At 42.8% G+C, this 25,392-nt stretch overlaps 1 protein-coding gene across 1 annotated transcript in view; it reads right to left on the bottom strand.

Annotated features, from left to right (window-relative positions):
- Positions 1–23,667, bottom strand: part of MYH7B (myosin heavy chain 7B) — a 101,265-nt gene extending 77,598 nt beyond the window's left edge. The window contains exons 1-4 of the mRNA XM_075572478.1: positions 23,564–23,667; positions 6,417–6,580; positions 2,466–2,569; positions 1,153–1,296 (exon numbers count right to left, since the gene is read on the bottom strand). Of these exons, the coding sequence (XP_075428593.1) occupies positions 1,153–1,296; positions 2,466–2,569; positions 6,417–6,516 (348 nt within the window). The 5' untranslated portion in view covers positions 6,517–6,580; positions 23,564–23,667. The remainder of the gene's footprint in view (positions 1–1,152; positions 1,297–2,465; positions 2,570–6,416; positions 6,581–23,563) is intronic.
- Between the last annotated feature and the right edge of the window lie 1,725 nt (positions 23,668–25,392).

Genomic DNA, 25,392 nt, shown 5'->3' with positions numbered 1-25,392 from the left:
GGGGTGAGGAGGGAGTCAGGAGAGAAGGGGGGGAAGCCCATACATAAATACATACTGACTGACACTCACTGACTGACTGACACTCACACTCACTCACTGACACACACACTCACTGACACACACACACTCACTGACACACACACTCACTGACTGACACACACTCACTGACTGACACACACACTCACTGACTGACTGACACACACTTCCCCCCTCAGTCAGCTCAGCTGCCAAACACACGGGGGGCACGGAGCTGTGAACAGGGGGGGGGGCGGAGCTGTGAACGGGGGGGGGAAACAAAACATTGAATTGGGGGGGAATCGGAGCTGTGAACAGTGGGGGGAGGGGGGCGCAGCTCTGAACAGCTGTGAAGAGTGGGGGAAGGGAGTTGAGAGGGAGGATGGGGGAGCCAGAACATTACATCACAGGCAACGCCGGGTATATCAGCTAGTAATAAATAAAGTTAAAGCAGTTTATAAAAGAAAATTATTTTGAGTTGTCATCAGCCTGGAGTTTAAAAGCTTCATCTGATTCTGCCATACTGTTCTTTCCCGATATTTTTTCTGAGGTTAACGACCTTCCTCACAGCTAATTAGATGCAAGAAATGATGTCTGAAATACATCTCCTTAGCATGGCTTATAACTTCTGTTATATGCTATGCTCTTTACGGGAGGAAACACGGCTTAACAATACGTTATTGGCCTTGGAAGATAACGTTACATTAAGTAACTTAATAAAGCGTTGTGGATCTGGGCCTTAAAAAGTTCAGTAAAGCGCCTACTGCAGGGGTGGCCAACTCCAGTCCTCATGGGCCACCAACAGGTTAGGCTTTCAGGATATCCCTGCTTCAGCACAGGTGGCTAAACCATTGGCCAACTCCAGTCCTCATGGGCCACCAACAGGTCAGGCTTTCAGGATATCCCTGCTTAAGCACAGGTGGCCCAATCAGTGGCTCAGTGAGCCACCTGCGCTGAAGTAGGCATATCCTCAAACCCTGACCTGTTGGTGGCCTTTGAGGACTGGAGTTGTCCACCCCTGGCCTGCAGGAATATGGTGGCATGAACTTTAGTAAGGCAAATGGATTGCCCATTGAAGCTTTTGCAACCCTGCAAAGAGCAGAAGGTCAGCTTTCCGGCTCAGCCGTGGTCTCTTACGTAGATCATCCAGTTGGCGTAGCGGCGTCTCATGTTAGAGAGGACCGATGCCTCGTTGAGGTGGGTCAGCATGGCCATGTCTTCAATCATGTCAAACTTTGGAGGGTTCATCGGCTGAATGTCGTCCTCCTTCACAGTGCGAGTCTGCAGAAAACAAGCAAAACCTCAGCTGTGGGGCTACAGGATTTATTACATACCCAATGCGATAAGGATGCATGCCAGCACCCGCTACTCATTATCCACTGCACAAACTCACACACATATACAGACACACTGATATAGGAGCGGTTAGGGGAGGAGTTATAGGGAGCGGGTACAGGAGCAATTAGAGGAGGAGTTATAGGGAGCGGTTAGGGGAGGAGTTATAGGAAGCGGTTATAGGAGCAGTTAGGGGAGCAGTTATAGGGAGCGGTTACAGGAGCAATTAGAGGAGGAGTTATAGGGAGCGGTTAGGGGAGGAGTTATAGGAAGCGGTTATAGGAGCAGTTAGGGGAGCAGTTATAGGGAGCGGTTACAGGAGCAATTAGAGGAGGAGTTATAGGGAGCGGTTAGGGGAGGAGTTATAGGGAGCGGTTATAGGAGCAGTTATAGGGAGCGGTTATAGGAGCAGTTATAGGGAGCGGGTACAGGAGCAATTAGAGGAGGAATTATAGGGAGCGGTTAGGGGAGGAGTTATAGGAGCAGTTAGGGGAGGAGTTAGGGGAGGAGTTATAGGGAGAGGTTATAGGAGCAGTTAGGGAAGGAGTTATAGGGAGCGGGTATAGGAGCAGTTAGGGGAGGAGCTATAGGGAGCAGTTATAGGGAGCGGTTATAGAAGCAGATAGGGGATGAGTTATAGGGAGAGGTTATTGGAGCAGTTAGGTTTATAGGGCAAAATAACAGAGCAGTTAGGGGGGGAGTTATAGGGAGCAGTTAGGCGAAGAGTTATATGGAGCGGTTATAGGAGCAGTTAGGGGAGGAGTTATAGGGAGCAGTTAGGGGAGGAGTTATAGGGAGCGGTTATAGGAGCAGTTAGGGGAGGAGTTATAGGGAGCAGTTAGGGGATGAGTTATAGGGAGCGGTTATAGGAGCAGTTAAGGGAGGAGTTATAGGGAGCAGTTAGGGGACGAGTTATAGGGAGCGGTTATAGGAGCAGTTAAGGAAGGAGTTATAGGGAGCAGTTAGGGGACGAGATATAGGGAGCGGTTATAGGAGCAGTTAGGGGGGGAGTTATAGAAGTTAAAGGAAGTTTCCATAAAGGGAACTGTACATATGTATATTCCATATGAAGGAACAATTATCTTAAGGAATGAAGACAATATATATGTATTTACCTTTTTATCTTTGGTTTCCACGGTGACTTTGCCATCAGCAGAATCCTTTATCTCCACCTCGATGTAAGCTTCCTTGTCATCGGGAACCCAGGCCTTCTTCTTACCTGAAACATGGCAGATTATAACGGTCATTGCAGAACCGTGGCGCTGGTTATTGCATGGATAATTAGTCCTGGATTTGAAGGCACGTCTTATTTGAACTAAACACTGAGATGAGTTAAAGATCAAAGAGGGTTGTTTAAAAATACAATTTGAATATGATATCTATGCCATAAATAACTGAAAGAGAAAGAGCCTTGCTCTCGTCAGCCTCTCAGTGCCGTCACACTGCGACATACCGGTCCTAACTCCTTCCTTCTGGGAAGTTACCATGGCCGCCGGCATGAGCCAATGAATGGCAGGATCATTAAGACACGTCTGATTTTTACAAAGAAGGGTGGATAGCCATGTTGTTCCTTTCTTCCATGCTGTAGCAAAGTAACCCGATGAAGGACCCTGAGAGGTTCGAAAGCTTGGACCATATCAACTGCTTGATGGTCCAATAAAACGTATCGTACCCCCTCGCTCTCCTTTGCTGGCTGATGTTTGGAGAGCCACATTACACATTTCCCCTATTAGAAGGCAGGGCTTAAAAATAGGAATACTTTAAGAACCTACGTGTAACGAGGTGGGCGCCAGTGATACTGAAGATTTTTTGCATGATTACTAAAATACTGGCGCGTGACTCCATGTCAGTCCATTCCTTGTCTTCTATGGCCAATGCTAAGGCTGAGGCCCCAGCACCTCCGCTGCACGCGCACCCGCGAGACTGCCGGCGCGTGCAGCCGATTCCCCGGTCTGCAGGGAGCTGCAGACCAAAAGGCCGGGGAGGTTTACTGGCAGTTGGAAGGTTTTGGATAGATCTAAAGTGGTTGACGTCTGTCTCTGTCACCGTCCCCCTAGTTAGTATTTATTTATTTTTTTCCACAACTGGAGAGGAGGTGGAGTAGAAAGATTCTCTATTGAATATTGTCTTTTATTTATTTTATCGCCGAGGACGTCCTTGTTGAGCCGGTGGTGCTGCGGATCACATCACAGCTGATGCCGGTGGGAGCCGGGGAATTGATATATTTTGGCATATTCCAGTGTTTTTTCAGTTTATTCACATTGAGTGTTGGGAACATCAGCCTTTTTTGCTCAGGAGCGTTACTATTGGAAAGCCGGGGAGGAGCTGGTCCTGAGCAAAAAAGGGTGATGTTCCCAACACTCAATGTGAATAAATTAAAAAACACTGGAATATGCCAAAATATATCAATTGTATTGAAATAGAAATACACAGTATACAGTACAGTATATAATCTGGAGGAGAGACCATATCCCATAGAGAGAGTTGCTAACAGTGCACAGCTTGTTGAACCGAAGAAAAAAGGACGACGGTGGCTGGATCCGGATTTAATAATTGGCGCTTTTTATTAGGTCAGACAAAGAAACCGCTCACAAAGCGCTGCGAGAGAAAACCTGACACGTTCCGGGCTTCCTGCCCTTTCCTCAGGCCCGTGCCCACAGATCCCTAAAAATAGGAACCTGCGGTACTTCCCTTCATACCAGCCCACAAACATCTCCCAGAACAACATAAACTTGCACTTCCATATGTAGGGAAAACAAAATAGAGAAGCACTAACTAATCACGTCAGTGTATTCACACAGGCTTACACTACCACTGCCAGTAATCAGATCAATGCCTGCTAAATGCAAACTAGGAAACCCCGGTGTACTAACATAGGTAAGTCACACGATCACAATGATTAAAGAAGCAGCCTAGTGCAGATACAGTAAATAGGAATCAGAAGCAGACAAATAAGCAATGCTTCTTTACATGTGGCTAACCCTAAAGGGAATCTGAATCTTAGAGAGAGAAATCAGCAGTATCAAGTTTCCACAAAACCTGCCTGTTTGTACGCATAGATTTCCCTGCGGAGAGTTGTAGCGTCCTCCAGATTATATACTGTACACAGTGTATTTTCAATTCAATACAATTGATATATTTTGGCATATTCTAGTGTTTTTTCAATTTATTCACATGGGGTGCTGGGAACATCACCCTTTTTTGCTCCATAGTTGTGGGAGGGCTAAGGGTCCCTCCTGTCGTTCCCGCGCACCGGACACTATACTACCACCGCCACCAGGATGTCTGCCGCTGCTCCCACGATGTCGCCGTGGTCTTCCTCACCCTCCGCTGCCGGCTACAGGTAATTCAATGCTACACGGCCCTGTAACCAGCCCGAAAACATTTTTTTTTCCCCTGAGTACCCGGTTTTCTTCACAGTAATTATGTCTTAGTGTTACTCCCATCCAGAGCCTGTAACTCCCAATAACGTGACGGTAAGTATGTCTTAGTGTTACTCCCATCCAGAGCCTATAACTCCCAATAACGTGACGGTAAGTATGTCTTAGTGTTACTCCCATCCAGGCCCTATAACTCCCAATAACGTGACGGTAAGTATGTCTTAGTGTTACTCCCATCCAGAGCCTATAACTCCCAATAACGTGACGGTAAGTATGTCTTAGTGTTACTCCCATCCAGGCCCTATAACTCCCAATAACGTGACAGTAAGTATGTCTTAGTGTTACTCCCATCCAGAGCCTATAACTCCCAATAACGTGACGGTAAGTATGTCTTAGTGTTACTCCCATCCAGACCCTATAACTTCCCATAACGTGACAGTAAGTATGCCTTAGTGTTACTCCCATCCAGAGCCTAATAATGTGGCAGTAAGTATGTCTTAGTGTTACTCCCATCCAGAGCCTGTAACTCCCAATAACGTGATGGTAAGTATGTCTTAGTGTTACTCCCATCCAGACCCTATAACTTCCAATAACGTGACGATAAGTATGTCTTAGTGTTACTCCCATCCAGGCCCTATAACTTCCCATAACGTGACAGTAAGTATGCCTTAGTGTTACTCCCATCCAGAGCCTAATAATGTGGCAGTAAGTATGTCTTAGTGTTACTCCCATCCAGAGCCTGTAACTCCCAATAACGTGATGGTAAGTATGTCTTAGTGTTACTCCCATCCAGGCCCTATAACTTCCAATAACGTGACGGTAAGTATGTCTTAGTGTTACTCCCATCCAGGCCCTATAACTTCCAATAACGTGACGGTAAGTATGTCTTAGTGTTACTCCCATCCAGCCCCTATAACTTCCCATAACGTGACAGTAAGTTTGCCTTAGTGTTACTCCCATCCAGACCCTATAACTTCCAATAACAAGACGGTAATTATGTCTTAGTGTTACTCCCATCCAGACCCTATAACTTTCAATAACGTGACAGTAAGTATGTCTTAGTGTTACTCCCACCCAGGCCCTTTATCCTCTATCTAGCTCTGTGTATCTGTGACGGAGCTCTGTGTATCTGTGGCGGAGCTCTGTGTATCTGAGGCGGAGCTCTGTGTATCTGTGGCGCAGCTCTGTGTATCTGTGGCGGCGCTCTGTGTATCTGCGGCGGAGCTCTGTGTATCTGTGGCGGAGCTCTGTGTATCTGCGGCGGAGCTCTGTGTATCTGTGGCGGAGCTCTGTGTATCTGTGGCGGAGCTCTGTGTATCTGTGGCGGAGCTCTGTGTATCTGTGGCGGAGCTCTGTGTATCTGTGGCTAGGTTTCTAAGGCACTGGAGTCTTTCTGATAAAATGGGACTTGCAGTTCCAGGACTGGACTCAATCTCTTGATGACATGGAGGGAGATTGCAAATGCTGTGGTCCAAAGTATCATGTTGGAACACAGCTTCCATAACTAAGTGATAACATGAGTATTGAAGTACTTTTCTGTAGGGTGATGCCATGGTTCCTATTCAATGTTCTGTGAAGCTATCTCCGTATTATATCGAAAACTTTGTAACCCCGACTGGCTTTCCCGCCATAGAGAAGACACCTTCATAGCACACTGAATACAGGCCATTGAGTGGACAATCTTACCATCAAATGGAATGGTCTGCAGCTTCATGAGCTCACTGTTACTCTTCCGCAGGAAGGTGGCGGCCTCTCCAAACTCTGTCATATCCTGGAGGGAGGACATGGTGGCTTCTCAATGGAGACAAGGCCAGCAGCGAAGAGAGAAATACAGAGGAAGCTCCGGACCCCTGGAAAAAAACACAAACAGCAGAGGGAGTTCAGAAAGCATCAACTATCACATCCTTAGATCATCCATAGTTACTAAGTGGCTCTAGGCCATTAATGCAGGGGTGGCCAACTCCAGCCATCTAGGGCCACCACCAACAGGCCAGGTTTTTAGGATATACCTGCTCCAGCACAGGTGGCTCAATCAATGACTCAGTCCGCCACTGATTGAGCCATCTGTGCTGAAGCAGGGATATCATGAAAACCTGACCAGTTGTTGGCCCTTGAGGACTGGAGCTGCCCACCCCTGCATTAAACATTTCCTGTTGTCAAAAGACACCTACAGTACAGCCCATTGACTTGAATGGGATGTAAGATGTTTTCTAGTACTGAAGGTGTCTTATAGCATAGCCCCACCTAATAAATATGACCCTAAATCCATTGTGGAGCCAACCAAGTTTGCAACACATACTGGGCATGGTAATGGGAGTAATAACACCTGATACATCTGTATAATAATCTCATTTACAGAGGGACATTAATGGAAGACCAGCGATCAGGCGTATACAGTGTAAGTGGAACAGTGGGATCGTTACGTACAAGGTATCAGTAAGTAGCAGAGTAAGTGCATTAGGCGAGAGGGTGGTAAAGACATTAGGACCTTCCAGGCCTAAATGGTGTATTTTCAGCTTTGATATTAAGGGCCAGATCCACTAAGCTCTGTTAAATCGAGGCTCATAACCTAAAACAGGAATTGACGTTATGTTCCCTGAGGTTGACGCGTATCCTAAAAGGTAATTGTATGCAAAAACACTGTCCATACTACATCTCATTAGCATAGGGTTAATGTCACATTACTGTAGCAGAACATTGGGTTATCTTCCAATAACGTGACGGTAAGTATGTCTTAGTGTTACTCCCATCAAGGCCCTATAACTCCCAATAACGTGACGGTAAGTATGTCTTAGTGTTACTCCCATCCAGGGCCTACAACTTCCAATAACGTGACAGTAAGTATGTCTTAGTGTTACTCCCATCCAGGCCCTATAACTTCCAATAACGTGATGGTAAGTATGTCTTAGTGTTACTCCCATCCAGGCCCTATAACGTGATATAGGTCACCTCATGTTGAGAAAGAGAGGAGTCCCCATCACAACCTTTAGTGCATACGCAATGTTATGATAACACCTCATTTGCAAAGACTGTGCATGTCGTTAACACGGGCGTTATAGTGACTGTGATGCTGTTAACGGGAGTGTAACAGGGGAGTTATCCCTGTTCAGGTAATGTGCCTCTAATCCAGCAGTGTGGTGGTTAACTGCTGGTAGTCAATTAACAAACACCACCTGCCTGATTAGATTGCTTAGAAAAGCTTGTCTTTTGAGACAGGAAGAGAGACTCCTAAGCTCACACCTGAGCTGAACTTGGAGACAAGCAGTCTTGAGCCCTGCCAGACGAAACAGCAGAGCTGCTTTCAAGACACAGGGGAAACTTCTAAACCTGAATGCTGACAAAACCTGAGGAAAGGTAGCAACGCAGGAACAGAGAAGATTTTCCCTCCAAACCACAAGGAACAGATAAGACTTTCATTTATGAGACTTTATACATCTGCTTATTTTCATGCTATATGTTTGGGGCTGGGAGACATGCTTATCTAAAGGGAGTTGTGGATTGCATACAGTAGTATTTCACTAGAAATACTCCCAAGTGAATAGAAGCTTTGTTTACCCCTTGTTTGGATGGTTTCCTGATGTTAAGGAAACAGGCGCAATAAAAAGCCTTATTTAATTTCACTATAACCAGACTCCCTTGCATACCTCTGTGAGCGTCCGCCTACAGGGAGAAACATGGCTTAACGTGTGTTCATGTCCTTTGAAGAACCGCGTTTAGGCTTAACATGACGTTAGCGTGGGTTAACATAAAGATATCACTTAACGGAGCTCCTGAGATTTGGGCCTAAGAGGTGTATGCATTAGCGTATAACATAGCTTTGCTTTGCCACACCATTGTGAAGCCACATAGCAGCACTGGTCTCAGGGATGTAACTTCTAACTCAAGTCAAATATTCAACACCAGCTGAAAGTACAAGCAGATGTATCTCTCTCCTTCCCCTCATCTCGCCCCTTCCCCTCCTCTCTCCCCCTTATCTCTCCCCTTCCCCTCCTCTCTCCCCTTCTGCTCCTGTCTCCTTCACCTCATCTCTCCACCCTCCTCTCTCTCCTTCCCCTTCTCTTTCTCCTTCCCCTCCTGTCTCCTTCCCCTCCTCTGTCTCCTTCCCCTCATCTCTCCCCTTCCCCTCCTCTCTCCTCCCCCTCCTCTCTCGCCTTCCCGTCATCTCTCTCCTTCTCCTCCTGTCTCCTTCCCCTAATCTCTCTCCTTCCACTCCCTCCTCTCTCCCCTTCCCCTCATCTCTCCCCTTCCCCTCATCTCTCTCCTCCCCCTCCTCTCTCCTCCCCATCCTATCTCGCCTTCCCCTCCTCTCTCGCCTTCCCCTCATCTCTCCTTCCCCTCACCTCTCTCCTTCGCCTCCTGTCTCCTTCCCCTAATCTCTCTCCTTCCCCTCCCTCCTCTTCCCCTCATCTCTCCCCTTCCCCTCATCTTTCTCCCCCCTCTTCTCTCTCCCTCCCATCACTTTCCTTTCATACTTTATGATGCAGCCCATTCTTCCCGCCTCGCTCTCCTTCTCCGGCATTCTTGCTTTCTGCTCACGGGCCAACTGACTTCCTCTTTCTTCGTCTGCTTTCTGTGTAATCTTTATAGCGATCTGACTCGTCTTATCTGCCACCAGGCTATGTGCATGATGCTGTCACGTGCCAGCTACATAGCCTATCTATCTCAATGTCTTGTACAGCACATACGCAGAGCGGTCCCTGCTCCTTTGCGCTACCAGGTATACCGCCCGGTGGCTGACGTGCTGGTCAGACAAATGGTAATAGCTCATTGAATTAAAAATAGAATGTATCCAATTGTAGCCAAACATAGACAAAAACCCGCTCCTTGATCTGAGGAACCAGCATGCAAAATGTGGCTACCACATCCTAAGAGGTGTCCAAATGCAGCGAACAGACAGGCAGCTTTCCAGCACATATAGTGGATTCAAATCATTTGAATGTAATTTTTATTTTTAAACCAAGCCACACAAATCTCCCTCCGTGAGTCCTCAGATCCTTGACAGCTATGTTTTATAATATCCTTAAGGGGTAACATAATCCTTAGGCTTGCAAAGGAATGTACACCAAGCAGTGTCGTTTCCTTTCAACCCTAGTCTTAAAACCACAGCGTTCATGACCCTCTTATCTACCATATATTGTGCACCGTAGTTTGTCTGTCTGTCTGTCTGCGCTGCATTTGGACGCCTCTTTATGATATCGTAACCACATTTTGCCTGATGGCTCCTGAGATCAAGCAGGGTTTTGGATACAATTGGGAGCCATTTTGAATCAAGATGGCGGACTGAACCGTTCAAACCTGCAGATTGTAACAAAATTGGGCAGGGCTGTGAGTAGCTGGGCTGAAGTTAGAAAGCCCATGTTTTGCACATTGGTAACTTTATGTTGGATTCTCCAGAGCGGGAACTGGAAAAATGTGTATGTTTTAGCGCCTGACGGAAAAAACAAAAATATAGTTTACCCGACAGCATTACAATAAAAATAATGTACGTACATTTTTTTTCTAAAACTAAACTAAAAAAATGAATGATCTATTTAGAAATCGCAATATTTTGTGCTTTCTCAGGCCGAGTCCATAGAAGGACAGGCCGCGCTGAGCTGTGCTGACGCTCCGCGCTGAGCCCCTGCATGCTCAATGAGGATGCCTTGAGAGGGGGCTCACGCGAGCGTCCGCAGGCGTGCTGAGGCGCTGGGATTTTCAGCCGACAGCCAAGCTGTTTTTCAGAGCGCTGTCGGCTGAAAACCTCCAATCAGCGAGGAGCAGCGTCAACGTCACGGCGTCGTGACGTCGGCGCCATGACGTTGACGTCGGTGCGTCGCGGGCGATTGGCCCAGCGACATCACTGTCCCGCCTCCTTCAGTTACCCCCGCCTCCCGATCGCGCCCGCTGGCTCGCCTGCATGGGCATGAAATCGCGCAGATTTCAGCAGGCGAGCCTCAGCGTCAGCGCGGTCCAGCACTGACAACCCCTCTATGGCCCCAGCCTTAGAATTACCGAGCAGCGCCGGGGAATTTCAGTGTGCTAGTTATATATTCATTGCAGGTCAGCACAGGTGGCTCAAGCAGGGATATCCAGAAAACCTGACCTGTTGGTGGCCCTCGAGGACTGGAGCTGGTCGCCCCTGGACTAAACGTTTCAAAGGGAAATCTCATTTGAAATTGCGCCCATGTGCGCCTGTGCAGTCGCCCGCCATTTCTCCAACTGCGCCGTCAGCAGCAAACAATGCGTTTTCCCACTTGTTCTGGCGCACAGAAATGGCCGACGCGCGGCGCGCAGACGTAAATGGGACGTACTAAAAAAAAACAAAAGATTGTTTCTGTGCGTCAAAAGAAAAGGAGAAAATGCGTCAAGATCGGCCGCCAACATGGCGTAAAACCGACAAGTATTCCTCATCGCTTCAGCTCCCAGGTAAGTGGCTCTGTGTCAGGAGCGGCCAACTGCAGCCTTCAAGGGCCACCAACAGCCCAGGTATTAGGGAGATCCCCGCTTCAGCACAGGTGGCTCAATCAGTGGCTCCATCGTATACTGCACCACCTGTGTTGAAGCAGGGATATCCGAAAAACCTGGCCTGTTGGTGGCCCTTGAGGACTGGAGATGGCCGCCCACTGCTCTGTGCCAACCCAAAAACGGATGTAAAGCAGCACTGGTCTCAGTATACAGGTAACACAATGATTATATATACAGCGAGGCTCATATAAATAACACAACACTGCACGTTTATATTTACCAGCACTGGCCTCAGTATACAGGTAACACAATGATTATTTATACAGCGAGGCTCACATAAATAACACAACACTGCACGTTTATATTTACCAGCACTGGTCTCAGTATACAGGTAACACAATGATTATTTATACAGCGAGGCTCATATAAATAACACAACACTGCACGTTTATATTTACCAGCACTGGTCTCAGTATACAGGTAACACAATGATTATATATACAGCGAGGCTCATATAAATAACACAACACTGCACGTTTATATTTACCAGCACTGGCCTCAGTATACAGGTAACACAATGATTATTTATACAGCGAGGCTCATATAAATAACACAACACTGCACGTTTATATTTACCAGCACTGGTCTCAGTATACAGGTAACACAATGATTATTTATACAGCGAGGCTCATATAAATAACACAACACTGCACGTTTATATTTACCAGCACTGGTCTCAGTATACAGGTAACACAATGATTATATATACAGCGAGGCTCATATAAATAACACAACACTGCACGTTTATATTTACCAGCACTGGCCTCAGTATACAGGTAACACAATGATTATTTATACAGCGAGGCTCATATAAATAACACAACACTGCACGTTTATATTTACCAGCACTGGTCTCAGTATACAGGTAACACAATGATTATTTATACAGCGAGGCTCATATAAATAACACAACACTGCACGTTTATATTTACCAGCACTGGTCTCAGTATACAGGTAACACAATGATTATTTATACAGCGAGGCTCATATAAATAACACAACACTGCACGTTTATATTTACCAGCACTGGTCTCAGTATACAGGTAACACAATGATTATTTATACAGCGAGGCTCATATAAATAACACAACACTGCACGTTTATATTTACCAGCACTGGCCTCAGTATACAGGTAACACAATGATTATTTATACAGCGAGGCTCATATAAATAACACAACACTGCACGTTTATATTTACCAGCACTGGTCTCAGTATACAGGTAACACAATGATTATTTATACAGCGAGGCTCATATAAATAACACAACACTGCACGTTTATATTTACCAGCACTGGCCTCAGTATACAGGTAACACAATGATTATTTATACAGCGAGGCTCATATAAATAACACAACACTGCACGTTTATATTTACCAGCACTGGCCTCAGTATACAGGTAACACAATGATTATTTATACAGCGAGGCTCATATAAATAACACAACACTGCAAGTTTATATTTACCAGCACTGGTCTCAGTATACAGGTAACACAATGATTATTTATACAGCGTGGCTCATATAAATAACACAACACTGCACGTTTATATTTACCAGCACTGGCCTCAGTATACAGGTAACACAATGATTATTTATACAGCGAGGCTCATATAAATAACACAACACTGCACGTATATATTTACCAGCACTGGTCTCAGTATACAGGTAACACAATGATTATTTATACAGCGAGGCTCATATAAATAACACAACGCTGCACGTTTATATTTACCAGCACTGGCCTCAGTATACAGGTAACACAATGATTATTTATACAGCGAGGCTCATATAAATAACACAACACTGCTCGTTTATATTTACCAGCACTGGTTTCAGTATACAGGTAACACAATGATTATTTATACAGCGGGGCTCATATAAATAACACAACACTGCACGTTTATATTTACCAGCACTGGTCTCAGTATACAGGTAACACAATGATTATTTATACAGCGAGGCTCATATAAATAACACAACACTGCACGTTTATATTTACCAGCACTGGCCTCAGTATACAGGTAACACAATGATTATTTATACAGCGAGGCTCATATAAATAACACAACACTGCACGTTTATATTTACCAGCACTGGTCTCAGTATACAGGTAACACAATGATTATTTATACAGCGAGGCTCATATAAATAACACAACACTGCACGTTTATATTTACCAGCACTGGCCTCAGTATACAGGTAACACAATGATTATTTATACAGCGAGGCACATATAAATAACACAACACTGCACGTTTATATTTACCAGCACTGGTTTCAGTATACAGGTAACACAATGATTATTTATACAGCGAGGCTCACATAAATAACACAACACTGCACGTTTATATTTACCAGCACTGGCCTCAGTATACAGGTAACACAATGATTATTTATACAGCGAGGCACATATAAATAACACAACACTGCACGTTTATATTTACCAGCACTGGTTTCAGTATACAGGTAACACAATGATTATTTATACAGCGAGGCTCACATAAATAACACAACACTGCACGTTTATATTTACCAGCACTGGTCTCAGTATACAGGTAACACAATGATTATTTATACAGCGAGGCACATATAAATAACACAACACTGCACGTTTATATTTACCAGCACTGGCCTCAGTATACAGGTAACACAATGATTATTTATACAGCGAGGCTCACATAAATAACACAACACTGCACGTTTATATTTACCAGCACTGGTCTCAGTATACAGGTAACACAATGATTATTTATACAGCGAGGCACATATAAATAACACAACACTGCACGTTTATATTTACCAGCACTGGTCTCAGTATACAGGTAACACAATGATTATTTATACAGCGAGGCTCATATAAATAACACAACACTGCACGTTTATATTTACCAGCACTGGTCTCAGTATACAGGTAACACAATGATTATTTATACAGCGAGGCTCATATAAATAACACAACACTGCACGTTTATATTTACCAGCACTGGCCTCAGTATACAGGTAACACAATGATTATTTATACAGCGAGGCTCATATAAATAACACAACACTGCACGTTTATATTTACCAGCACTGGTTTCAGTATACAGGTAACACAATGATTATTTATACAGCGAGGCTCACATAAATAACACAACACTGCACGTTTATATTTACCAGCACTGGTCTCAGTATACAGGTAACACAATGATTATTTATACAGCGAGGCACATATAAATAACACAACACTGCACGTTTATATTTACCAGCACTGGCCTCAGTATACAGGTAACACAATGATTATTTATACAGCGAGGCTCACATAAATAACACAACACTGCACGTTTATATTTACCAGCACTGGTCTCAGTATACAGGTAACACAATGATTATTTATACAGCGAGGCACATATAAATAACACAACACTGCACGTTTATATTTACCAGCACTGGTCTCAGTATACAGGTAACACAATGATTATTTATACAGCGAGGCTCATATAAATAACACAACACTGCACGTTTATATTTACCAGCACTGGTCTCAGTATACAGGTAACACAATGATTATTTATACAGCGAGGCTCATATAAATAACACAACACTGCACGTTTATATTTACCAGCACTGGCCTCAGTATACAGGTAACACAATGATTATTTATACAGCGAGGCTCATATAAATAACACAACACTGCACGTTTATATTTACCAGCACTGGTCTCAGTATACAGGTAACACAATGATTATTTATACAGCGAGGCTCATATAAATAACACAACACTGCACGTTTATATTTACCAGCACTGGTCTCAGTATACAGGTAACACAATGATTATTTATACAGCGAGGCTCATATAAATAACACAACACTGCACGTTTATATTTACCAGCACTGGTCTCAGTATACAGGTAACACAATGATTATTTATACAGCGTGGCTCATATAAATAACACAACACTGCACGTTTATATTTACCAGCACTGGCCTCAGTATACAGGTAACACAATGATTATTTATACAGCGAGGCTCATATAAATAACACAACACTGCACGTTTATATTTACCAGCACTGGCCTCAGTATACAGGTAACACAATGATTATTTATACAGCGGGGCTCATATAAATAACACAACACTGCACGTTTATATTTACCAGCACTGGTCTCAGTATACAGGTAACACAATGATTATTTATACAGCGAGGCTCATATAAATAACACAACACTGCACGTTTATATTTACCAGCACTGGCCTCAGTATACAGGTAACACAATGATTATTTATACAGCGAGGCTCATATAAATAACACAACACTGTACGTTTATATTTACCAGCACTGGTCTCAGTATACAGGTAACACAATGATGATTTATACAGCGAGGCTCATATAAATAACACAACACTGCACGTTTATATTTACCAGCACTGGCCTCAGTATACAGGTAACACAATGATTATTTATACAGCGAGGCTCATATAAATAACACAACACTGTACGTTTATATTTACCAGCACTGGCCTCAGTATACAGGTAACACAATGATTATTTATACAGCGAGGCTCATATAAATAACACAACACTGCACGTTTATATTTACCAGCACTGGTCTCAGTATACAGGTAACACAATGATTATTTATACAGCGAGGCTCATATAAATAACACAACACTGCACGTTTATATTTACCAGCACTGGTTTCAGTATACAGGTAACACAATGATTATTTATACAGCGAGGCTCATATAAATAACACAACACTGCACGTTTATATTTACCAGCACTGGTCTCAGTATACAGGTAACACAATGATTATTTATACAGCGAGGCTCATATAAATAACACAACACTGCACGTTTATATTTACCAGCACTGGCCTCAGTATACAGGTAACACAATGATTATTTATACAGCGAGGCTCATATAAATAACACAACACTGCACGTTTATATTTACCAGCACTGGTTTCAGTATACAGGTAACACAATGATTATTTATACAGCGAGGCTCATATAAATAACACAACACTGCACGTTTATATTTACCAGCACTGGTCTCAGTATACAGGTAACACAATGATTATTTATACAGCGAGGCTCATATAAATAACACAACACTGCTCGTTTATATTTACCAGCACTGGCCTCAGTATACAGGTAACACAATGATTATTTATACAGCGAGGCTCATATAAATAACACAACACTGCACGTTTATATTTACCAGCACTGGTCTCAGTATACAGGTAACACAATGATTATTTATACAGCGAGGCTCATATAAATAACACAACACTGCTCGTTTATATTTACCAGCACTGGCCTCAGTATACAGGTAACACAATGATTATTTATACAGCGAGGCTCATATAAATAACACAACACTGCACGTTTATATTTACCAGCACTGGTCTCAGTATACAGGTAACACAATGATTATTTATACAGCGAGGCTCATATAAATAACACAACACTGCACGTTTATATTTACCAGCACTGGCCTCAGTATACAGGTAACACAATGATTATTTATACAGCGAGGCTCATATAAATAACACAACACTGCACGTTTATATTTACCAGCACTGGTATCAGTATACAGGTAACACAATGATTATTTATACAGCGAGGCTCATATAAATAACACAACACTGCACGTTTATATTTACCAGCACTGGTCTCAGTATACAGGTAACACAATGATTATTTATACAGCGAGGCTCATATAAATAACACAACACTGCACGTTTATATTTACCAGCACTGGCCTCAGTATACAGGTAACACAATGATTATTTATACAGCGAGGCTCATATAAATAACACAACACTGCACGTTTATATTTACCAGCACTGGTCTCAGTATACAGGTAACACAATGATTATTTATACAGCGAGGCTCATATAAATAACACAACACTGCACGTTTATATTTACCAGCACTGGTCTCAGTATACAGGTAACACAATGATTATTTATACAGCGAGGCTCATATAAATAACACAACACTGCACGTTTATATTTACCAGCACTGGTATCAGTATACAGGTAACACAATGATTATTTATACAGCGAGGCTCATATAAATAACACAACACTGCACGTTTATATTTACCAGCACTGGCCTCAGTATACAGGTAACACAATGATTATTTATACAGCGAGGCTCATATAAATAACACAACACTGCACGTTTATATTTACCAGCACTGGTATCAGTATACAGGTAACACAATGATTATTTATACAGCGAGGCTCATATAAATAACACAACACTGCACGTTTATATTTACCAGCACTGGTCTCAGTATACAGGTAACACAATGATTATTTATACAGCGAGGCTCATATAAATAACACAATACTGCACGTTTATATTTACCAGCACTGGTCTCAGTATACAGGTAACACAATGATTATTTATACAGCGAGGCTCATATAAATAACACAACACTGCACGTTTATATTTACCAGCACTGGCCTCAGTATACAGGTAACACAATGATTATTTATACAGCGAGGCTCATATAAATAACACAACACTGCACGTTTATATTTACCAGCACTGGCCTCAGTATACAGGTAACACAATGATTATTTATACAGCGAGGCTCATATAAATAACACAACACTGCACGTTTATATTTACCAGCACTGGCCTCAGTATACAGGTAACACAATGATTATTTATACAGCGAGGCTCATATAAATAACACAACACTGCACGTTTATATTTACCAGCACTGGTCTCAGTATACAGGTAACACAATGATTATTTATACAGCGAGGCTCATATAAATAACACAACACTGCACGTTTATATTTACCAGCACTGGTCTCAGTATACAGGTAACACAATGATTATTTATACAGCGAGGCTCATATAAATAACACAACACTGCTCGTTTAGATTTACCAGCACTGGTCTCAGTATACAGGTAACACAATGATTATTTATACAGCGAGGCTCATATAAATAACACAACACTGCACGTTTATATTTACCAGCACTGGTATCAGTATACAGGTAACACAATGATTATTTATACAGCGAGGCTCATATAAATAACACAACACTGCACGTTTATATTTACCAGCACTGGCCTCAGTATACAGGTAACACAATGATTATTTATACAGCGAGGCTCATATAAATAACACAACACTGCACGTTTATATTTACCAGCACTGGCCTCAGTATACAGGTAACACAATGATTATTTATACAGCGAGGCTCATATAAATAACACAACACTGCACGTTTATATTTACCAGCACTGGCCTCAGTATACAGGTAACACAATGATTATTTATACAGCGAGGCTCATATAAATAACACAACACTGCACGTTTATATTTACCAGCACTGGCCTCAGTATACAGGTAACACAATGATTATTTATACAGCGAGGCTCATATAAATAACACAACACTGCACGTTTATATTTACCAGCACTGGCCTCAGTATACAGGTAACACAATGATTATTTATACAGCGAGGCTCATATAAATAACACAACACTGCACGTTTATATTTACCAGCACTGGTCTCAGTATACAGGTAACACAATGATTATTTATACAGCGAGGCTCATATAAATAACACAACACTGCACGTTTATATTTACCAGCACTGGTATCAGTATACAGGTAACACAATGATTATTTATACAGCGAGGCTCATATAAATAACACAACACTGCACGTTTATATTTACCAGCACTGGCCTCAGTATACAGGTAACACAATGATTATTTATACAGCGAGGCTCATATAAATAACACAACACTGCACGTTTATATTTACCAGCACTGGTATCAGTATACAGGTAACACAATGATTATTTATACAGCGAGGCTCATATAAATAACACAACACTGCACGTTTATATTTACCAGCACTGGTCTCAGTATACAGGTAACACAATGATTATTTATACAGCGAGGCTCATATAAATAACACAATACTGCACGTTTATATTTACCAGCACTGGTCTCAGTATACAGGTAACACAATGATTATTTATACAGCGAGGCTCATATAAATAACACAACACTGCACGTTTATATTTACCAGCACTGGCCTCAGTATACAGGTAACACAATGATTATTTATACAGCGAGGCTCATATAAATAACACAACACTGCACGTTTATATTTACCAGCACTGGCCTCAGTATACAGGTAACACAATGATTATTTATACAGCGAGGCTCATATAAATAACACAACACTGCACGTTTATATTTACCAGCACTGGCCTCAGTATACAGGTAACACAATGATTATTTATACAGCGAGGCTCATATAAATAACACAACACTGCACGTTTATATTTACCAGCACTGGTCTCAGTATACAGGTAACACAATGATTATTTATACAGCGAGGCTCATATAAATAACACAACACTGCACGTTTATATTTACCAGCACTGGTCTCAGTATACAGGTAACACAATGATTATTTATACAGCGAGGCTCATATAAATAACACAACACTGCTCGTTTAGATTTACCAGCACTGGTCTCAGTATACAGGTAACACAATGATTATTTATACAGCGAGGCTCATATAAATAACACAACACTGCACGTTTATATTTACCAGCACTGGTATCAGTATACAGGTAACACAATGATTATTTATACAGCGAGGCTCATATAAATAACACAACACTGCACGTTTATATTTACCAGCACTGGCCTCAGTATACAGGTAACACAATGATTATTTATACAGCGAGGCTCATATAAATAACACTACACTGCACGTTTATATTTACCAGCACTGGCCTCAGTATACAGGTAACACAATGATTATTTATACAGCGAGGCTCATATAAATAACACAACACTGCACGTTTATATTTACCAGCACTGGCCTCAGTATACAGGTAACACAATGATTATTTATACAGCGAGGCTCATATAAATAACACAACACTGCACGTTTATATTTACCAGCACTGGCCTCAGTATACAGGTAACACAATGATTATTTATACAGCGAGGCTCATATAAATAACACAACACTGCACGTTTATATTTACCAGCACTGGCCTCAGTATACAGGTAACACAATGATTATTTATACAGCGAGGCTCATATAAATAACACAACACTGCACGTTTATATTTACCAGCACTGGTCTCAGTATACAGGTAACACAATGATTATTTATACAGCGAGGCTCATATAAATAACACAACACTGCACGTTTATATTTACCAGCACTGGTCTCAGTATACAGGTAACACAATGATTATTTATACAGCGAGGCTCATATAAATAACACAACACTGCTCGTTTAGATTTACCAGCACTGGTCTCAGTATACAGGTAACACAATGATTATTTATACAGCGAGGCTCATATAAATAACACAACACTGCACGTTTATATTTACCAGCACTGGTATCAGTATACAGGTAACACAATGATTATTTATACAGCGAGGCTCATATAAATAACACAACACTGCACGTTTATATTTACCAGCACTGGTCTCAGTATACAGGTAACACAATGATTATTTATACAGCGAGGCTCATATAAATAACACAACACTGCACGTTTATATTTACCAGCACTGGCCTCAGTATACAGGTAACACAATGATTATTTATACAGCGAGGCTCATATAAATAACACAACACTGCACGTTTATATTAACCAGCACTGGTCTCAGTATACAGGTAACACAATGATTATTTATACAGCGAGGCTCATATAAATAACACAACACTGCACGTTTATATTTACCAGCACTGGCCTCAGTATACAGGTAACACAATGATTATTTATACAGCGAGGCTCATATAAATAACACAACACTGCACGTTTATATTTACCAGCACTGGCCTCAGTATACAGGTAACACAATGATTATTTATACAGCGAGGCTCATATAAATAACACAACACTGCACGTTTATATTTACCAGCACTGGCCTCAGTATACAGGTAACACAATGATTATTTATACAGCGAGGCTCATATAAATAACACAACACTGCACGTTTATATTTACCAGCACTGGCCTCAGTATACAGGTAACACAATGATTATTTATACAGCGAGGCTCATATAAATAACACAACACTGCACGTTTATATTTACCAGCACTGGCCTCAGTATACAGGTAACACAATGATTATTTATACAGAGAGGCTCATATAAATAACACAACACTGCACGTTTATATTTACCAGCACTGGTCTCAGTATACAGGTAACACAATGATTATTTATACAGCGAGGCTCATATAAATAACACAACACTGCAAGTTTATATTTACCAGCACTGGTCTCAGTATACAGGTAACACAATGATTATTTATACAGCGAGGCTCATATAAATAACACAACACTGCACGTTTATATTTACCAGCACTGGTCCTAAATAACATATACTGTACGCCTCATTCTGCTTTAACACAGATTGGATTAACATGTCGGGACGCGTAAAAAATAACGTCACACAACACATTCTGCGTCACCTGTAGGAAGCCTTCATACACACACCGCGCATCTTTGTGGGTTTCTATCACTGTGTGGCGCTGACATGCTGACGCAGAAACATTAAGCAAACAGAATCTGCGTTCAGGCCCCTTCACACCCAGCTGCAATATCTTCTACACGTGTGGTCACGTATAGGGGCACAGCAGGGCGTAAGTGCAGAGAATGAGCATTCAATAATGTCCCTGTCCTATAAACGCACGTTCCATGTCTCATCTAGAACCCCACGCTGTAACGCCAACGCTATTATGGTCACGCGGGTGCCGATCAGCGTCATTTTACAAATAAATATTATTCCAATAAAGAGGCAATCGTTAAAAAAAAACATTGTTACAGAAAAATGAGCTGCTTGCCAATATTGGAAAATGGTGATTTCTCATAGTCTGGGGTGGGCGCATCGCTGCGTTTTCTGCTTGTTTTGGGGTTGTTAAAGGTGCGCTTCATGCAATGTCCTACATATGTGTTTTATAAAATATAAATCAGTTCTGTAGCATTAAAGAATACTTACTGCATTTTTTTTTAAAATTCAACTCTTAAAGCCATTTTTAATGAGGTTTAATACACTGAGCACCCTCTGATTTCTATAGCAGGTTTAGCCACCTCCCCAGCGGTGCAAGAGCTTTGCAACACTTTCCTGCTTGTGATAATGTGTTGCTAATATTCCCAGCAGTTTGAGCTACAAACTGTAACAATAGATAATGTTACCTTAGTGATATAAGAATACATTGTAGCTGCTGAGTTACACTGACTGAAGGATTGATTGAAACTAAAAGGCCGCCATTAAGTGAACCCCTGGGAAGCAGGATCTTTGCTGATCGATCACGGGAGAATGAATCGACCGGCAGCTTAGGCAATTAGTTTTCAATAAAAGCTGCATTAATATATATTGTCTTGTAAGGTGCCGCTTGGATTGCCTCTTTAAAATGAAGCAAAAAAGTTCCTAATATTTCTCTTATCATTAACCATTAAAATCCTCTCCACTTTGTTACTGCTATTAAAGGGGCAGGCACCCTACTTTTAATCCCCCCTCCCCCCATTCATTTCAGCTCCGGGACCCCCTGCGCCCGGAGAAGCCGCAGCGGACTAGCCAGCATGATTTCAACCTCCATTTCTCACTTCCTCCTCCGAGGAACCGCTCCCATAAACCGACGCTTAAGGATGGAGGCGTACAGCATGGGCGCCAGCGTCACCGCAAAACTCCCCCTATTAACGCTCCCCAAAGCTGACCCACACGGGGGAGGAGAAATGCTGCACAATTCGGGGGGGGGGGGACGAAGCATAGTTAGCATCAAAGAGAACAATCCATTTAAATCAATAGGATTTCTTTTCTAGGATACCATGAAAGTTGCCCCACAATTACCCCATATTGCCGTAACGCGTATGAATGAAGCCACACGTGGGGTAAAATAACTGCACGGTATATATCCCAGAATAAGAACGTCCCACTGAAATCAGGAGGACTTTTTTCTTTGGTACATATTGGGCGCTGTCGTTTGCCCCCGAATTGCGCCACTTTCGCTGTGATACCTAACCCCCCACAAACCCCACAGGACTTGACCCTACCAATAACGCGCGGCGTGACTCGGGGACCGCGCTAAGTATAGTCAGAACGACGGCAGGAAGCGTAGCCAAAAATATACAAGGAGGGCAGGAGTGACAGGAAGCGTGAAGGAGTCGGGAGCATAAAAAGGGAGAGGCGAGCATTGTTACCGGCGAGGTTAAAATGAAGGCCCCCCGCCTTTATCTAGGCTGCGGGTGCGAGCGTGACCGGAGCCCGGCTTTTGGGGTGGTGTTAGTATATGTTAGAAGCAGACAGACACCATGTTACCAACCTTGCCTATAGGACCGAGAGGCTGCGGGGCGGGGGACGTGGGAGCCCTGGTTTTATTGTGTGTCTGAAGGTCACGGCAGAGGGCAGTAATGTCAGAAATTCCCATGTGTCACGATCCACACGGTGCCATTGGCCCCGCCGCTCAGCCCGACACAAAAGGCAAACTCCCAGCCTTGTCTCTCCGCAGGGAGGTTATTTTTATGTCAGGGATTGTCAGTGGGGGAAACGTGTGCAGCAGGCTGGGCCATGCAGGGGCTTCACTGGGGGGCTCGTCCTGTTACATGCGGATGTACTCCATACACATATATGCAGCATATGTACTGTATATTATTATTATCTAAAGCTATAAATATCTCTACACGTGTGTGTGTGTGTGTGTGTGTGTGTGTGTGTGTGTGTGTGTGTGTGTGTGTGTGTGTGTGTGTGTGTGTGTGTGTGTGTGTGTGTGTGTGTGTGTGTGTGTATATATATATATGTTGTAGAGAGGGGTTATATGAGGCAATATGAGGAGTTATAGGGAGGGGTTATGAGGCAATTGGTGTTATAGGGAGAGGTTATATGGAGCAATAGGATGAGCTATATGGAGAGGTTATATGGGGTAATAGAAGGAGTTATAGGGAGAGCTTACAGGCATACCCCGGTTTAAGGACACTCACTTTAAGTACACTCGCGAGTAAGTACATATCGCTCAATAGGCAAACGGCAGCTCACGCATGCGCCTGTCAGCACGTCCTGAACAGCAATACCGGCTCCCTACCTGTACTGAAGCTGTGCGCAAGCAGGGAGACTATAGAGCCTGTTACACATGCGTTATTTACATCAGTTATGCACGTATATGAGGATTGCAGTACAGTACATGCATCGATAAGTGGAAAACAGGCAGTGCTTCACTTTAAGTACATTTTCGCTTTACATACATGCTCCGGTCCCATTGCGTATGTTAATGCGGGGTATGCCTGTATATGGCATAATAGCAGTTAAAGTGAGCAGTTATATGGCATAATAGCAGCAGTTATAGGGAACAATAGAAGTTATATGGAGGTGTTATATGGGGCAATAGGAGTTATATGGAGCGGTTATAAATTGCAATAGACGGAGTTTATGGGGCAATAGGAGTTATAGGGAGGTTACATGGAGCAATAGGAGGAGTTATAGGGAGGTTATATGCGGTAATAGGCATTTTAGGGTGCAGTTATATGGAGCAATAGGAGTTAAAGGGAGCGGTTATATGAGGTAATAGGAGGAGTTATAGGGAGCGGTTATATTAGGTAATAGGAGGAGTTATAGGGAGCGTTATATGGAGCAATAGAAGGAGTTTATGGATGTGGTTATATGGGGCAATGGGAGGAGTTTAGGGAGAGGTTATATGGGGTAATAGGAGTTATAAGGGGTAATAGGAGGAGTTATATGGAGTAATAGGAGGAGTTATAGGGAGCGGTTATATGGAGCAATAGGAGGAGTTATATGGAGTAATAGGAGGAGTTATAGGGAGTAATAGGAGTTATAGGGAGCGGTTATATGGAGTAATAGGAGGAGTTATAGGGAGCGGTTATATGAGGTAATAGGAGGAGTTATAAGGAGGGGTTATATGAGGTAATAGGAGGAGTTATAAGCGGTTATATGGGGTAATAGGAGTTATAGGGTGTGGTTATATGGGGCAATGGGAGGAGTTTAGGGAGTAATAGCAGTTAAAGAGAGCAGTTATATGGAGCAATAGGAGTTTTAGGGAGGGGTTATATGGGGCAATAGGAGGAGTTATAGGGAGCAGTTATATGGGGCAATAGGAGGAGTTATAGGGAGCAGTTATATGGGGCAATAGGAGGAGTTATA

The sequence above is a fragment of the Ascaphus truei genome, chromosome 15, assembly GCF_040206685.1.
Source record: "Ascaphus truei isolate aAscTru1 chromosome 15, aAscTru1.hap1, whole genome shotgun sequence".
In the NCBI taxonomy this organism is placed as follows: Eukaryota; Metazoa; Chordata; class Amphibia; order Anura; family Ascaphidae; genus Ascaphus; species Ascaphus truei.
This window is presented reverse-complemented; position numbering and strand designations above follow the sequence as displayed.